Here is a 14,423-nt window from a genome sequence, read left to right as displayed (position 1 = left end):
TCTTAAAGCAGTTTCTTTATTTCATTTGATTTCATTCTTTTTTTAAGTTGCAAAATTATTGAATTGTTTGCGTTATACTGTATGCTGTGATTGAAATGCACTTTATACAATAAGTCACTTTGCTAAGCAATTCATATTTAGTCCATGCAACATGCAAAAAACATGAAATATTGCAGTATTCTTATATTTTTGCATTATATATGCTTGTTATTTTTGCTTTTGGTCTCCTTCATTATTGTGCAGTCTCTTCTTGTGTTAACCAAAAGATGAATACCTTCTTGAAAGATATTTTTATTTTGTATTACAGGAAGGTCAAGTTACTTAATGAAAAGGAAAGGTGTGGCTTTTGAAGAAAAAAATTCCCCCTTTCACATACACTTACAATTTCTCTCGGAAAAGATAACATTTGTACAGTCCCTAAAAAAAGTTTCTTATTCATAAAGAAAACACAAAAGGCTTTAAGAGAAACCATAGTGTAAATGAAATCATTTTGAGTGAGCGTGGCTTGAAAGGTCCTCTACAATGATCAGGTGTTATCTATACATCCTCAGACGTGTTGATTCTGACTGCAGTCTGGATGTGTTATGCATTAAAGAATCCTCTAACAGAATATGTCAGGATCTAGCAGCACAAATCAGCACTTGTTGAAATATTCACTTCATGCTTCCCCCTTTTATGATTGGCCAAGTTTCGATTAGATATGCCAATTCCCCAGGGGAGTATCAACCCCATCCATTTGAACAGGAGGTAACATTATTCAGTCAAATTAAAAGGCAAAGATTAAAGACAATTTGGCAGCAAGGTGTAGGTAATTGATTAATACATTATCAGCAGTTGTGCTGAGGCGTCCACCGGAAAGATGGGGTCAGTTTCTGATACAACCTCTAAGCTTTCCTCGTGAGGACACTTAATATGGACAGCTTTATTCTCGCAGCGGTTATTTAAAGTCAAGCCCTCAACAGGGACCACAGAATTCTGACAGAATATAAGCAAAACAACGCTTTCATATCCCCGCCTGATTAAATGAATTGTCACCGTCATGAAAGTGATCTATGACACGGGGGTGAATGTGTAAGGTGCCATAAATCTATTTTTGTGCTACATTGAAAGGTCAGCGTTTGCTAAGATGAGTCCAGAGACACCGTTTTGTTCCCCAATAAAAGAGTGAAAAGGCAGAAGACACTACAAAAACAGTGCTTCTATAAGCAGTACATGGTTGCTTTCTCATGTACGAAAGGTGTACTTTATTAAGTAGTGTTCCAATAAGGATTGCATATTGGTCAACAACACATTGGAAAGTTTACATGGGAGCGTTTTTCAGAACGGCATGTAATTTTTGGGTGAATTGTAGTACTCAATCATTTCCTGGATTAGTAGCTTGACTCAGGTGATACATAATTGAGATTTGTATTTGTATTACTGATTGTGTGTTTTGGCAGGACATTTTGAAATTCCCTCCACCACCACAGTAGTCATTTTGTATTTAATGATTTTGTAATGCCCTTCAGCATGACAAGCGCACAGAATATACAAAAAAATGAGAAATTGTTCATACAAAACAAACTAGGGCACGTGCCGAGGTGAAGGTAAGCAGATGATGAAAAAAAAAAAAGAAGCTTGCCCACTGCAGGGCTTGAACGCTCACTTTATTATTGGACCAAGGCGATGTTTCACTGCCCTTCATCCGTATTCTGATGACAAGACCTAGATCAGACTTTTTAAAATGTATTTATTTATTATTATAAATTATTATTGTTATTATTATTAAAACTGTTATTACTATTGTTGATAGTATTAATAATAATAATAATTGTATTGTCATTGATACTGTTACTGTTATTATTATGATGAGTATTATTACTATTGTTGTTATTAATACTTATGATTGTATTGTTGTTATTATAATTTATATTATTAATATTATTTGTATTGTTATCATCATTATTATTATTTTATTGTTGTTATTATTATTATTTATTGTTTAATTTTTACTAGGGCCGGGACTCGATTAAAAAAATTAATCTAATTAATTAGAGGCTTTGTAATTAATTAATCAAAATTAATTGCATTTTTAATCACATATACATATTTGACCTGAGAACAGTGAGAAGCAATTTTTTTCACATGGATTTTAGTATACCATTGAATAATGACTGAATACATAAGCTTAAAGTCCTTATCTTACATTAAAAACTTTTTTTGGCAGTTGATTTTTGGGGGGTGTATGCAACAGATAGTCAATGTATGTTTCTTTATTTCATACTGAATAATATGTAAAAAAAGGAAAAATATTAGGTCCAATAAAAAAACTTTGCTTCTGGAAGCAGGCCATTTCGTGACGTCACGTGTGGTTCCCGGCTGCCGCTGTCTGGCTCCCTGCTGCCGTCCGGATCGACAGCCAATGCGCGCAGCCAGCGAGAGTTCACAACGAAAAATGGCGTCAAATATTGTTGATGTTTACGCATCAGAAAAAGCTAATAGCGCGGGTATTTGGCACAATTTGACAGAACAATTATTTGGTGTGGACGATGCGAGCAGTGACGATGAATCTGAACGATCTCTGCCGCCTTTTACACCAGAAATAAGAGGCCTAGAACCGTATAGGTTCGAGCCAGCAAAACGCGAATGTGCACCACCGGCCTCAGCTGAAAACATGGAAGTCACTCCGCCCTCGCCAGCACCAGCTCGAGTCGGCAAGACAAACTCGGAGATAAACACTGATACACAAAGTTGACATGCGGCTATACCAGCAATGCTACACTGTGTGATGCTGGGACGGGCTGAACTCACCAGGATTCGCGGAACCACACGTGACGTCACGACACAGCACCAAGCAGCGGCAAGTTTGAATCCAGACTTTTCTGGATACCTCTGAATTTGACCCATTTTCCCGATATTAACAAGTGATTTACAGCAAATAGGAAACGATATTCGATCTATATCACGTGTTACTGGAATAAGACCCAACAAGTTAATGCATTTTGAAACAGTTCTATGATCTTTCAGCTACAGTAAATTACGCAAGATAAGGACTTTAAGCAACAAAACATTGTTTATTTTTTTCAAGGTGGTACTTAACCAAGACCAACAGAAAAGTGCAAATTTTGCCATAAAGTGTAGCAATAGCATATTTAGGAATATAGTACATTTCAGGTAGGTAGACCCTCTGTAAACTATAACACTTAGTTTTTTAAGTAAAACACAATACTTTCAAGTACATTCAGAACATTGGAAACCCTGACTATTAGAAAACATCTCTCTGTTGCTTCAGAGGCCATAACAGACTTTGTTGATTTACCAACAGTTGATTTAAAAAATCTAATCAATTTCAGTCCAACTCTCTCAATAACCTTGGCCAAAACAATAAACAGTTCAACATAAAGTGCCAGTTGCACCAACAACGTAATAAATAGTTCAACATAAAGTGTACCATTTAAAATAAAAAAGTGCCAGTGATTGACCTCAATCCCTCCTATTCTTCTAATATCCTGATGAAAAATAAAATCTCTCTGTTGCATAGGCCACTGTTTGATCAACGCGAATTGGGTGTGGGTCCTTGTACTCCGAGTCGGGCTAACGTCCACGCTAGCTTCCACGCTAGCTGCTATATGTTTTGCATTGAGGTGATACTTGAGGCTTGATGTGCTGCGGTGATATGCGAATTCCTTTTTGCATAATTTGCAAACAACCGTGCTCTTATCGATGCTTCCATCCGTCCGTTTTTTAAAACAAAATGTCCCATCCACGGGGCCAACCAAAGCGGTTTCATCAGCTTCTTCGTTCATGTTTGACTATTGTTCACTGTGGTTTGTTGTTGTCTGAAGTCATGAACGTTAGTTGGTGCTCCAGTATAATCGGTACCCCTGAAACTCATCCAGTGAGAAACGTTCCGCGGTGCAAAAATAAGTGCGATTAAAATGCGTTAATTTTTTTAACGCGTTAATTTTTGTGTAATTAATTAATCTTAATTAACGCGTTAAATTCCCGGCCCTAATTTTTACAGAATGGTTAACATTGATCCAACCAAATATTTGCTACCATCCTGTATGGGTCAAGCATTAGCAATCCTGGATCCTACATTAACCATAATGCAACAGCTCCTTCTAATTATTTGTTCAGGCTTTAGAAAGCTTCCTCCAGACCCACAATACATACACAGACAACTGTTTTCACAAGATGGATATATTCCTCAGGAGAAGCAAACTGTCATTCTTCTTGTGTAAAGTTAGTGTAGAGCTCCTAAGACACATCTATTGTTCAGTAAGTCAGAACTGCATTTCTTAGTGCATATATATTCTACTGAGCAGAGCCACCCTTGCATACCGCCGTCTGTATGCTGTTTGTCTTGCAAACCCATCAGTACTTTGATTATATCACAAGCACCATTGATGACACAAGAAGAAGTCCAAGTGACTTGTTGATGAATAGAGCAGCGCAATGTATTTGATGGAACACCTACGCTTGGTTGATAACATTTCAGGCTCTAGTTTGTCAGTAGATTACACAAATCCAATTATCAATGAGCACATTCAAAAAGTAGAGTCAGCAACTTTGACAAAGCAATCCTGTCAAGCACTCAAGAATTATTGGAGATTTTTGGCAAAAACAAATGTTTAGACAAGGGTGTGACAGCTGCAGCTGCTTACCAATTAAATTGCTTATCAGGGACTCTCATGATGTAAAAGAAATAAGATGTTTGAACTGTGATATCTGTATATTTTCTCTACCAACTGAACTTTAATCAAAAAGTCACAGTGACACAATGGTGTTGTATTTTTTTCCTCCAACAGAGATCTAATTATTGGCAGCACTTAGGCAGTGTAGTACACCAACTGGGATTTTAATAACTGTTGAGTCGCCAGCTGTGAACTATTAAGACATGATGGTGATGACCAGCAGATTGAGAAATCTAATTCCCAAGCAACAGCCAGTGATGCCTCCCATACAGCTGCTCCAAATAGTAGCCTGTTTCCTAATAATGGCAGTTTGACAGTGCATGGTATCTTCTTTAAGGCCGCCATAAACCTGTGTTATTGAACTCCTCAAATACCTAGAGGCTAAAATGAAAGGAATGATGCTCTTGATAGGTTATAGTGTTTAAATGGCATTGAAAGAGGAGACATGTTTACTCACCCTATACCAAACAATCTCTCGTAGCCTTCCGTCAGTTTTGAAGTTACACTTGAGGGTAACAGTCTCTCCCACAACAACAGGAGGCAGGGGCTCTATGGTGACTGTCAAATATCCTGGAGAAAAATAAAGGAGAAAAGTTTTATTACAGTCATAAATCATAAAAACAACATGAAGAAGTTACTTTTTTTTTGCCAAAGTAAATGTTAAGCAACAGCATTAAAGCGGTCATGAATTTGCAGAATGTTAATTATTTATATATATAATATTGACTATGCATTCTCTTTTGGAAAATGTCCATGAATCATTTTTACACAAGAAGCACTTTTCCACATGGGAGGTAAGTATTTTGGTAAATAGCACTTCATTTGTAGTTACTTAAGGGGATAAGAGTGTTCACTTTTCAATACATTTATTTATAATTAGCATCTCTTTTGTTTTGTCAAATTCAAATTCCATCTTCCTTCAAACCAAATATGTTTTGATTATCTCTATGTAAAAACAAATTTGTTCTCCCATTAAATCATTTCAATGTGATTGGTCCTGCATGTTTTGCTTTACAAAGCCCATTGAAGCTTTTCACCAGTTATTTACCTGGTGCTATTTGGCCTTGAAAAAAACAATTTTGTCATATTATGCAATGAATCCCTTAGAGAAGCATAGGCATTTGAAAGAGTGGTTGAAGATGTCAGTCATTGCCATTCAATATAAAAAAAACAAAAAACAACAAATGTCAGAAAAAGTTAAACATCTTGGTCTTATTATGACAATGTATTTAAAAGGGTAATGCCGCCATTGATTTTGATGCTTGTATTAATCAGCATATTTTTCTCATACGGACAAATAAACTGTATTATAAGTGCCATGCAGTACACTGCTTTGAGCTTTTGAAATGACTTCCAGTTTTCATTTAAAAGAAAATAACAATTTTCTTTGAAAATAAAAAATAAAAATATTGTTAAGTCTTGGCTCTACATATCGTTCTACACAGCACTCCATAAAGACCTGCAGGTATAAGTACAGCAGGGGTGGAAAGTACTTGAGCACTGTAGTTAAAGAGGCCTAACCCTAACCCTTTAATGCTTTTCTGGGTTTTTCCTTTCCTGTAGTGTGTTCTATAGGTTTTGGTGCATGTAAATGGTCTGTAAAGAATAAAATCCCAAATTACGCTCTAGAGCAGGGGTAGCCAACATGGTGCCCGCGGGCACTTAGTCACCCGCAGGGGCAACGTGAGTCACCCGCAGAGCATGTTCTAAATATAGCTCGCCAAGCAAATCCAAAATGTAAAAAATACACAAAACAAAAAAGGAAATGCAATTTAAAGAATCTACCCTATGCATAAAGGAAACCTCAATCATAGCAAACTCTATCTACTTACTACAACTCTATATCTATCCAACACCCCTCCTCCCACACAATGAATATCGACCAATCTCGTTCTTGCTTGATTTGCGGGACCAGCGTTGCAGTCGGGAAGAAAAGCAATGTGGAGCGGCAGCTCACCGCTTCATAAGGAGTTTGACCTTTCCTTCTGGCAGATTCCACACAACACATCAGCCCCATTGAACAGCCTATCCTGCCAGCCTATACAACACATGAGGGGCAGAGTTTTACTGTGTGTGTGTTGGAACTTGCATATATATTTATTGCACTTAACAGTACACAGCCTCTGTGAGCGAGCGAGACAGAGAGAGAGAGCGAGAGAGAGCAAGAGAGAGAGAGAGAGAGAGATATAGATATAGGGAGAGCACACCTGTATCTATTTAATATAGATAAAGTAAGAAATCATTCCAATGTATAGGACAGTAAAAAAAAAAGAAATAGTTTAAGAGGGGAATGATTAGGTAAATATGCATAAATAGAAAGAAGGAATACTAACTAGGTAACATAAGATAAGAATAAACAACTTTAAATTATTTGTTTTTGGTTGGGATCATATTCTAAAGATTTTTGGATTATTGAAAAGTATACAGCTCTCTTTCATATGAGTGTTGAGAGCTGTATCCATAAATGCATGTTGTGCTCAAAGTGCACCAGATTGATGCTTTTAACGTCAACATTTAAAAAAAATCTTCCTGGGGGTGCATGCCCCCGGACCCCCCTAGAGGGTGTGAAGTCCCCCCCCTAATAAAGCAGGTTAAAATAATTAGATTGCATATATTTTCTTTTAGTAAACGCTGAAAACGGGTCCCACAGACCCAAACAGCACACAAAGGTTAAAGGTCAGCATATAACAATGTTAGAAATGTGGTAAATATATACACTGCGAAAAACAAAAAAAAAGGAGTTAAAATAGCCCCTGACTTGCTTTATGTTTTGAAAGTAGCTCTCATCCTAAAAAAGGTTGGTGACCCCTGCTCTAGAGGGAATTTCTCTCCCACACACCACCCCCCGCCCCCCCAAATGACAGTACAATTGACCAATCATATCTTCCCTCTAAATGGGTGGGTTTTATTATCGCGGACTTTATGACAAGTTCCTCCCGCTGTGAAGCTTTTCTTTTTCCATAGAATAGAGTTCTTTGATGCTGAACTGGTTGAAGACCACTTATCATTTTCCACCATCTGTCACCTTTGTCGAACCTATTTCGACAATAAGCACCATGCAAGTAATAATGAACTCTGCAATTTTTTCCTCAATGGCATTCCTTTCAAAGCAGCCACATGTACTGAATCAAAATGGAAGAAATTAGAACTGGACCACGTGAAAGGCAGAAAATAGGTCCCTTCATTTTAGAAAATGATTTCAAAAGTACAGCTTTGGATTTGTGTGGCACAGGAAATTAAGAGCAGATCAGAGGTGAATCATGACCACCAAACTGTGACATAACAGAGTAATGCACTGCAATGTTGTCACATGCTTTCAAAACACACCATTTTGGTTATCTTCATTGGTCGACAAGGGTCAGAATCTCTCTCGTGTCAGCACACTTAGATATGGTTATTAAAGAATCTTAATTTAATCAGCAGGCTGAAGAGATCTCCTCTCTTGAGTCAAATTGAATGATTAAACCTTTCCGGAGACTGCATGTCATTAACACGGAGCTGATGCTCTTAGAGAAAATCCTAACCACTTACTACCAACCCACCAGAGGAGTAGCCCAGTATTGTAAACGTCTCTGTGTGAGTTTTCCAGAGAGGTGATGGAAACTGCTACCTCTTTGTTACTCACGCACCAGGGGGTAAATGTGTGCCTTGCCTTTAGTTAAAGAAACAATCATTTATCTGTTGTCAAAACAATTCTAGTTGCAGAGGTAGAACAAAGGCACAGATCCTTTTCTAAATTACGTAATACCACGGTTTAGAAATACACCGTTACAAGTACATCTCCCTTCATTTATTGAAGTGAAAGTACAGAAACTATAGGTCACTTACTTACCCAGTTCTCAGAGTAACATGAAGTGAGATGTCTCACTATGGGATGCGCCTCATCGCGGAGCAAACAGAAGCATCAATCTCATTACGCCAATCCTGATTGGCTGGTGATCTTGACGTCAGCGTCAGGGAATCCACCCCCTATAAGTAGCTTGCGCTACGCCGCATGCGTCATTCAAAATAAGCACCTCTTCTCGCTTCACCATAGCAAGGAGGGCCGTCTGGTGAAACATCTCACTTCATGTTACTCTGAGAACTGGGGTTACGTAAGTAACCTATAGTTCTCATTCATAAAACTCCGTCCGATGTCTCACTATGGGATATTGTAGCTCCCGTATTGCCAGACGAGCTTATCTCGAAAGTCACCAAGACCAACCAGAACTTAACAGTTAGAGCTCTAACTCAGCAGGGGGCCCAGCACTGCATGGGCCACACTGGGAGCAGAGACGTCTAATCTGTAAAAGCGGACAAAAGTGAGCGGCGAGGACCAGCTCGCTGCTGCACAAATGTCTTGGATGGAAACACCCCTGAACAAAGCCCAGGATGTAGCCAGACCACGAGTCGAATGAGCACGCAAACCCGAAGGTGCCTGCAGACCCTGACTCGTGTAAGCCAAAGCAATTGCCTCCACAATCCAGTGAGAGAGCCGTTGCTTAGTAACAGACTTGCCCTTCTGAGGGTTAGCCCAGGACACAAAGAGTTGGTCATTATGACGAAACTCTTTTGATCTGTCCATATAAGTGCGTAAAGCACGGACTGGACATAGCAAATTCGGCTGCTGTTCCCCGGAGGGACACAGCGGCGGAGGAAATGCCTCAATGTCAATGGGGGTACATGAACCAACCACCTTAGGTATAAAGGCAGGGTTGGGCTTCAGCAACACTCTCGTTAACCCTCGGGCGAACTGAGTGCATGAAGGATGTACAGATAGCGCATGAATGTCACTGACTCGCTTGGCGGATGCCAGGGCCAGTAACAGCACTGTCTTGAGTGACAGGTGCATCATGTCAGCTTCTTCCAGGGGTTCAAATGGGGCTCGAGTGAGCCCATCTAAAACCACTGTCAAGTCGGCACCAGTGACCTGGAAACAGGAAGGAGCCTGCGAGCTCCCTTCATAAAACGGCAGACCAGAGGATGTTGGCCGGCCGTCTTACCCTCAAAACCCACATGGCATGCAGCAATAGCAGCCAGGTAGACTTTGATCATGGAGAAAGCTCTGTGTTTATCAATTAGGTCCTGTAGAAATGATAAAATCACTCCCACAGGGCATTGAAAAGAGGTGTGCCCTTTTTGAAGGCACCACTCAAACACCCTCCACTTACAGTCATAAAGAGACCTAGTGGAGGAAGCTCTTGCACTCTGAATAATGTTTATCACCTTCTGCGGGAGACCCACTGCATTCAGATTATACCACTCACGGGCCAGGCCCATAGGGCCATGCGCTCTGGATGTGGGTGAAAGATCTTCCCCCCCGCCTGAGACAGTATGTCTCTGCGTAGGGGGAGCTGCCACGGCTGACCGCACAGCAGCTGATATATCTCCGCCAGCCAGTACATTGCAGGCCAGTGCGGAGCTATCAGGATCATTGTGTGTCGCCGTTGCCTCACTCTGGCCAGGGTTGGGGGTATCAGCGCCATGGGTGGAAACGCGTACAGGAGGACCGGAGGCCAAATGTGCCCGAGCGCGTCCACGCCCAATGGTGCGTTTTGATCGCGCATTGAAAAGAAAAGCTGACAGTGAGCATTTTCTTTTGATGCGAACAGATCTATCGCGGCTCGGCCGTAACGCACCCACAGCTGGCTCACAACGTTTAGATGTAGAGTCCAGTCTGCATATAGTGGTACGCCTCTGGACAGCAGGTCTGCCCCGAGGTTCATCACACCCGGTACGTGCGTCGCTCTCAGAGAGAGGAGACGGCCGCAGCTCCACAAGATCAGTTTGCGTGCCAGCATGTGTAACTGGAGAGAGCGCAAAACCCCTTGTCGGTTTATATACGATATTGTGGTCGTATTGTCCATGGTGTCCTCTGAGAAAAGGCAGAAAGCGTTTTAGGGTGAGGAACGCCGCTAAAAGCTCCAGGTAATTTATGTGCGACCGCTGGAGGTCTCTGCTCCGGAGACCCCTCACCGGACGACCTTCGTAAATACCTCCCCAGCCTGTTAGACATGCGTCTCTGTTGACCACCTTCTGTGAAAGGACAGCAACCATAGGCAAATCCCGTACCAGAAAAGTCGGGTGCAGCCAGTGGCGCAGTGCCATTACGCATTTCACAGTAACCATCACTCTCCGCGCGCATTACGAGCGGGGTTTAGTTTTAGAGCGGCTACCCAGCGCTGAAACTCCCTCATGTGTAACCGTCCCAGTCGTACGACCAGGATGGCTGATGCCATGAGCCCCAGTAACCGCAGGCATGATCTGAAAAGAACATGTTTGCGCGGCTGGAAATGAGCGAGGCAAGCTCTGAAAGCTTTCACTCTTTCTGCTGACAGGCGGGCTGTAAAGGGCACCGAGTTCAGGTGTAAACCCAGGAAGAGTACAGTCTGTGCCGGGCACAACATGCTCTTTTCTGTGTTTATTATGAAACCCAGGTTGAGCAGGTGCTTTACGAGGACATTTGTCTGCGTAATAGCCTCCTGTTCCGACTGTGCGAGAAGCAGCCAGTCGTCTAGGTAGGTTGCCAGGCGAATACCCTGTTGTCTTAACGGGGCTATCGCGGCTTCCGTACATCGTACAAACACTCTTGGACTGAGAGACAGACCGAAGGGAAGTACTCTGTATTCGTAACAGATCCCCTGAAATGCGAACCTCAGATATTTCCTGTGTGGGTAATATACTGGGATATGGAAATACGCATCTTTCAGGTCGACTGATGTAAACCAGTCGTTTTGTCACACGAGACACAGCAGAGATGTGTGAGTGAGCATTCTGAATTTGTATCTTTTTAGATACGCGTTCAGAGCCCTCAAATCTAGTATTGGCCGAATTCCGTTCTCTCCCCGTTTGGGAACGAGGAAATACTTGGAATAAAAGCCGCTCTGACTCCGCTCGGCGGGTATTATAAATATAGCCTTCTTTTCTAGAAGCGAGAGGATCTCTCTTTCTAGAATGTGGGCTGACTCCCCTCGGGCCTGTGAATACAGAACGCCTGAGATGCGAGGGGGGGTGACAGCGAATTGGAGTCTGTAGCCCCGTGTAACTGTCTTGAACACACAAGCAGACGTTGTGAGCATCTTCCACTGTTCGCTCCTTAGAGCCAGTGGAGATGTCACGTCTTTTGCCCTCTGAGTCTCTATTTGTTGTGTTATGGGGCCCTCTAGTGTCTGAACACGGTGGTACCCCGATTTGACAGTCCCCACCAACACTGCGCATGGGCGTGACGGAGGTGCCTTCACAACCCCAGCCGGCACTGCGCCTGCACCTGACGGTGGTAGCCTCACAGCCCCAGTCGTCACTGCGCATGCGCGTGGCGGCGGTGCCTTCACAGACCCGTTCATTGTCCGCCTTTTGAGAGAGACCGTAGCTGCTCTCAAAAGGGGAACAAATGGCGGGCTGTTTATTGGTTTTATTGTTTTTATTGTTTTCTCTTCCATATTTCTGAGCTGCTCCCTCAGCCTGAGGCCTGGATGCGTCAGCGGAAAATGCTTTATCCGAAAAAACAGAACAATATTGTGAAATGTGTTTTGGTGCACTTGAGGATGGCGTTGAGGCCAGCTCCGTCACCGAGGGAAGAAGAGGAGGCTGTCAGGCCGCCAGCTTCTTCTTCCTCGACTGCTGGCCGAAATTCCGGGTTGGCTGCGCCTGGGCTGCAGCCGGAACCGGAGATTTTCTGGGCCAACTCGCCCTCGTCTCCTGCCTGGGCTGGGGACTCGGGGTGGGCCGTGACCTCTGCTGTTTCGGTACTTTAAAGCGAGCTGTTGAGGTAGCTTGGGCGAAGGACTGCCGCTGTGAAGGCAGCGGCTGGACCCTTCGAGGAAGACAGAGGTGGAGGGCCTCGTCTTCCTTCTTCTTGGACTCGCATCTCTTCTGCATAGAAGCGAGCGCAGATCCAAAAATCCTCTCGGGAACGATGGGCATGTCCAGCACATCCTCTCTTTCCCGGTCTGGGAGGTTGGTGAGGTTGAGCCATCTAGCTCTTTCCTGCACCGCCATAATTCCCATAGCCTTTCCCTTGGCCTGGACAGCGCAGCGTTGAACGCGGAGACAGATGTCCATGATCGCGGCTATCCCGTCCAGTACTGCCGGTCCAGGATTACTTGACAGATCCTCGCAGAGCTCCGCTTGGTAAGCGGTTAGCAGCGAGGAAATGTTCAAAGCCCTGGCAGACAATGCTGCGGCTCTGTAGGACCGTTCAGTCATGGTTGACTGGAACCGGTCCGCCTTTGCCGGCAGCGTGGGGTTCCTGCTCGGTGTAGTCGCCATCCTCGGGAGGAGGTGAGCTGCCACCAGCGGTTCCATCTGCGGTGTGCGGAGCAGGCCGAGCCTCTCCATACCGTCGCAGTCTAGGGAGGAGGCACCCTGGATTGGGGCCTTGTTGCTGAAGGGCCGGTCTCTCCACGAGACCGACACCTCATCCAACATCTCCGGGAAGACCGGCAGGAGTTGCCTCTTTGTCCTCGTTGCTTGGGGCACATTTTTCCCCTTGTAACGGGACCTGGAGGTCTCCTTGGCCATTTCGGGCCATGGGATGTCTAGTCTGGCTGCGGCACGCTGACACACGGCCTGCAGGTCCATACTCAGACAGGGCGAAGCTGGTGTGCTATTGCCCGGGAGAGCAGACATCGCTCCCGGCGTTGCAGCCTGAACCGATGACATGAAGACGTTGTCTTCCTGCTCATCAGAGTCGGACAGGAGGAATCCAGAGGTTTCATCCTCTTCGTCCTCCCTATAGTCCAACTCCAGGACATCTTCTGCGGGCGAGACCATGGTGAGGTCCAGCCGGGGGCCCCAGCTTGGTATAGCGTGGGGCCCCGCTCGCACGTCCCTTAGTGCCACCGAGTCCCAGCCTGACACGGCGCGGGACTCCGGTTCTGCAGCTGCCACTACTGATGAGCCCCAGACCGACACAGTGTGGGGCTCCATCTCTGTTGCGGACGCCCCCGTGTCCTGATTTCCGTCCGGTAAATCAGAGGACATGAGGGAGTCCTTACCCGACAAGCTAGCTTGGCGAGCTAACCGTCGGCGGAGGCTCTTCACGGTGAAACGGGCACAATGCCCGCATGAGACGGGGTTGTCGATAGCCTCCTGGGCATGTTGCAGCCCGAGGCAGGACGAGCAGACCTGGTGTGCGTCTGTGTCCGAAATCTTCAACCCGCAGCCGCAGAGCCGAGCCTCCGATTCCCTGGCTCCTCTGGTGTGAGGGAGAGACGTGTCCATCTTGTTCGCCATTATGGCGACGTGGGAAGGACGTGCTCGTAGCAGGTGCGTTGCTGAGAAAAGAGAATCACAACCTGTCGTTAATCCGGAGAAAAAACGACGGCGTAGATTTTATTCTCAAAGAATATTAACTGGTGTGTTAATACCTTTTTTATCTTCTACTCCTCTGGTGTGAGAGAGAAAAAGAAAAAAAAGTCCTCGCTACCATGGTGTCGGTAGTGAGGGGAGAAAAATCAAAACATTACCTTTATTTCCGAAGAAAAAACGGCGAGGACGATTTGCAATACTAACTGGTGTGTTAGTATTAACAGTCTTCTTGCAGAAGTATATATAGAAGTAGCCGGCGAGCGCCCGTCGACCGAAGTTAGCTTGGATAGCTTGGTTCCGTCTGTGGACTGTGTGAGCTAGCCCGGCTACCAATATAGAGATGTGCTCTGAAGCGAGAAGAGGTGTTTGAATGACGCATGCGGCGTAGCGCAAGCTACTTATAGGGGGTGGATTCCCTGACGCTGACGTCAAGATCACCAGCCAATCAGGATTGGCGTA

General features: G+C 44.1%; 1 protein-coding gene across 5 annotated transcripts in view; it reads right to left on the bottom strand.

Moving 5' to 3' along the window:
- igsf21a (immunoglobin superfamily, member 21a) overlaps positions 1–14,423 on the bottom strand; it is a 286,476-nt gene that overhangs the window by 183,656 nt on the left and 88,397 nt on the right. For 3 of the 5 annotated variants that reach the window (XM_079684282.1, XM_079684280.1, XM_079684281.1), the window contains one exon: positions 5,134–5,246. In XM_079684282.1, coding sequence (XP_079540408.1) covers positions 5,134–5,246 — 113 coding nt within the window. Of the gene's footprint in view, positions 1–5,133; positions 5,247–13,781; positions 13,931–14,423 lie in introns of all 5 variants that reach the window. The other 2 variants (XM_079684278.1, XM_079684279.1) reach the window with 1 other exon arrangement.

Source organism: Notothenia rossii (genome assembly GCF_949606895.1).
Source record: "Notothenia rossii genome assembly, chromosome: 5".
Classification (NCBI taxonomy): Eukaryota; Metazoa; Chordata; class Actinopteri; order Perciformes; family Nototheniidae; genus Notothenia; species Notothenia rossii.
Note: the sequence above shows the minus strand (reverse complement) of the source record. Positions and strands in the feature narration are given on the sequence as shown.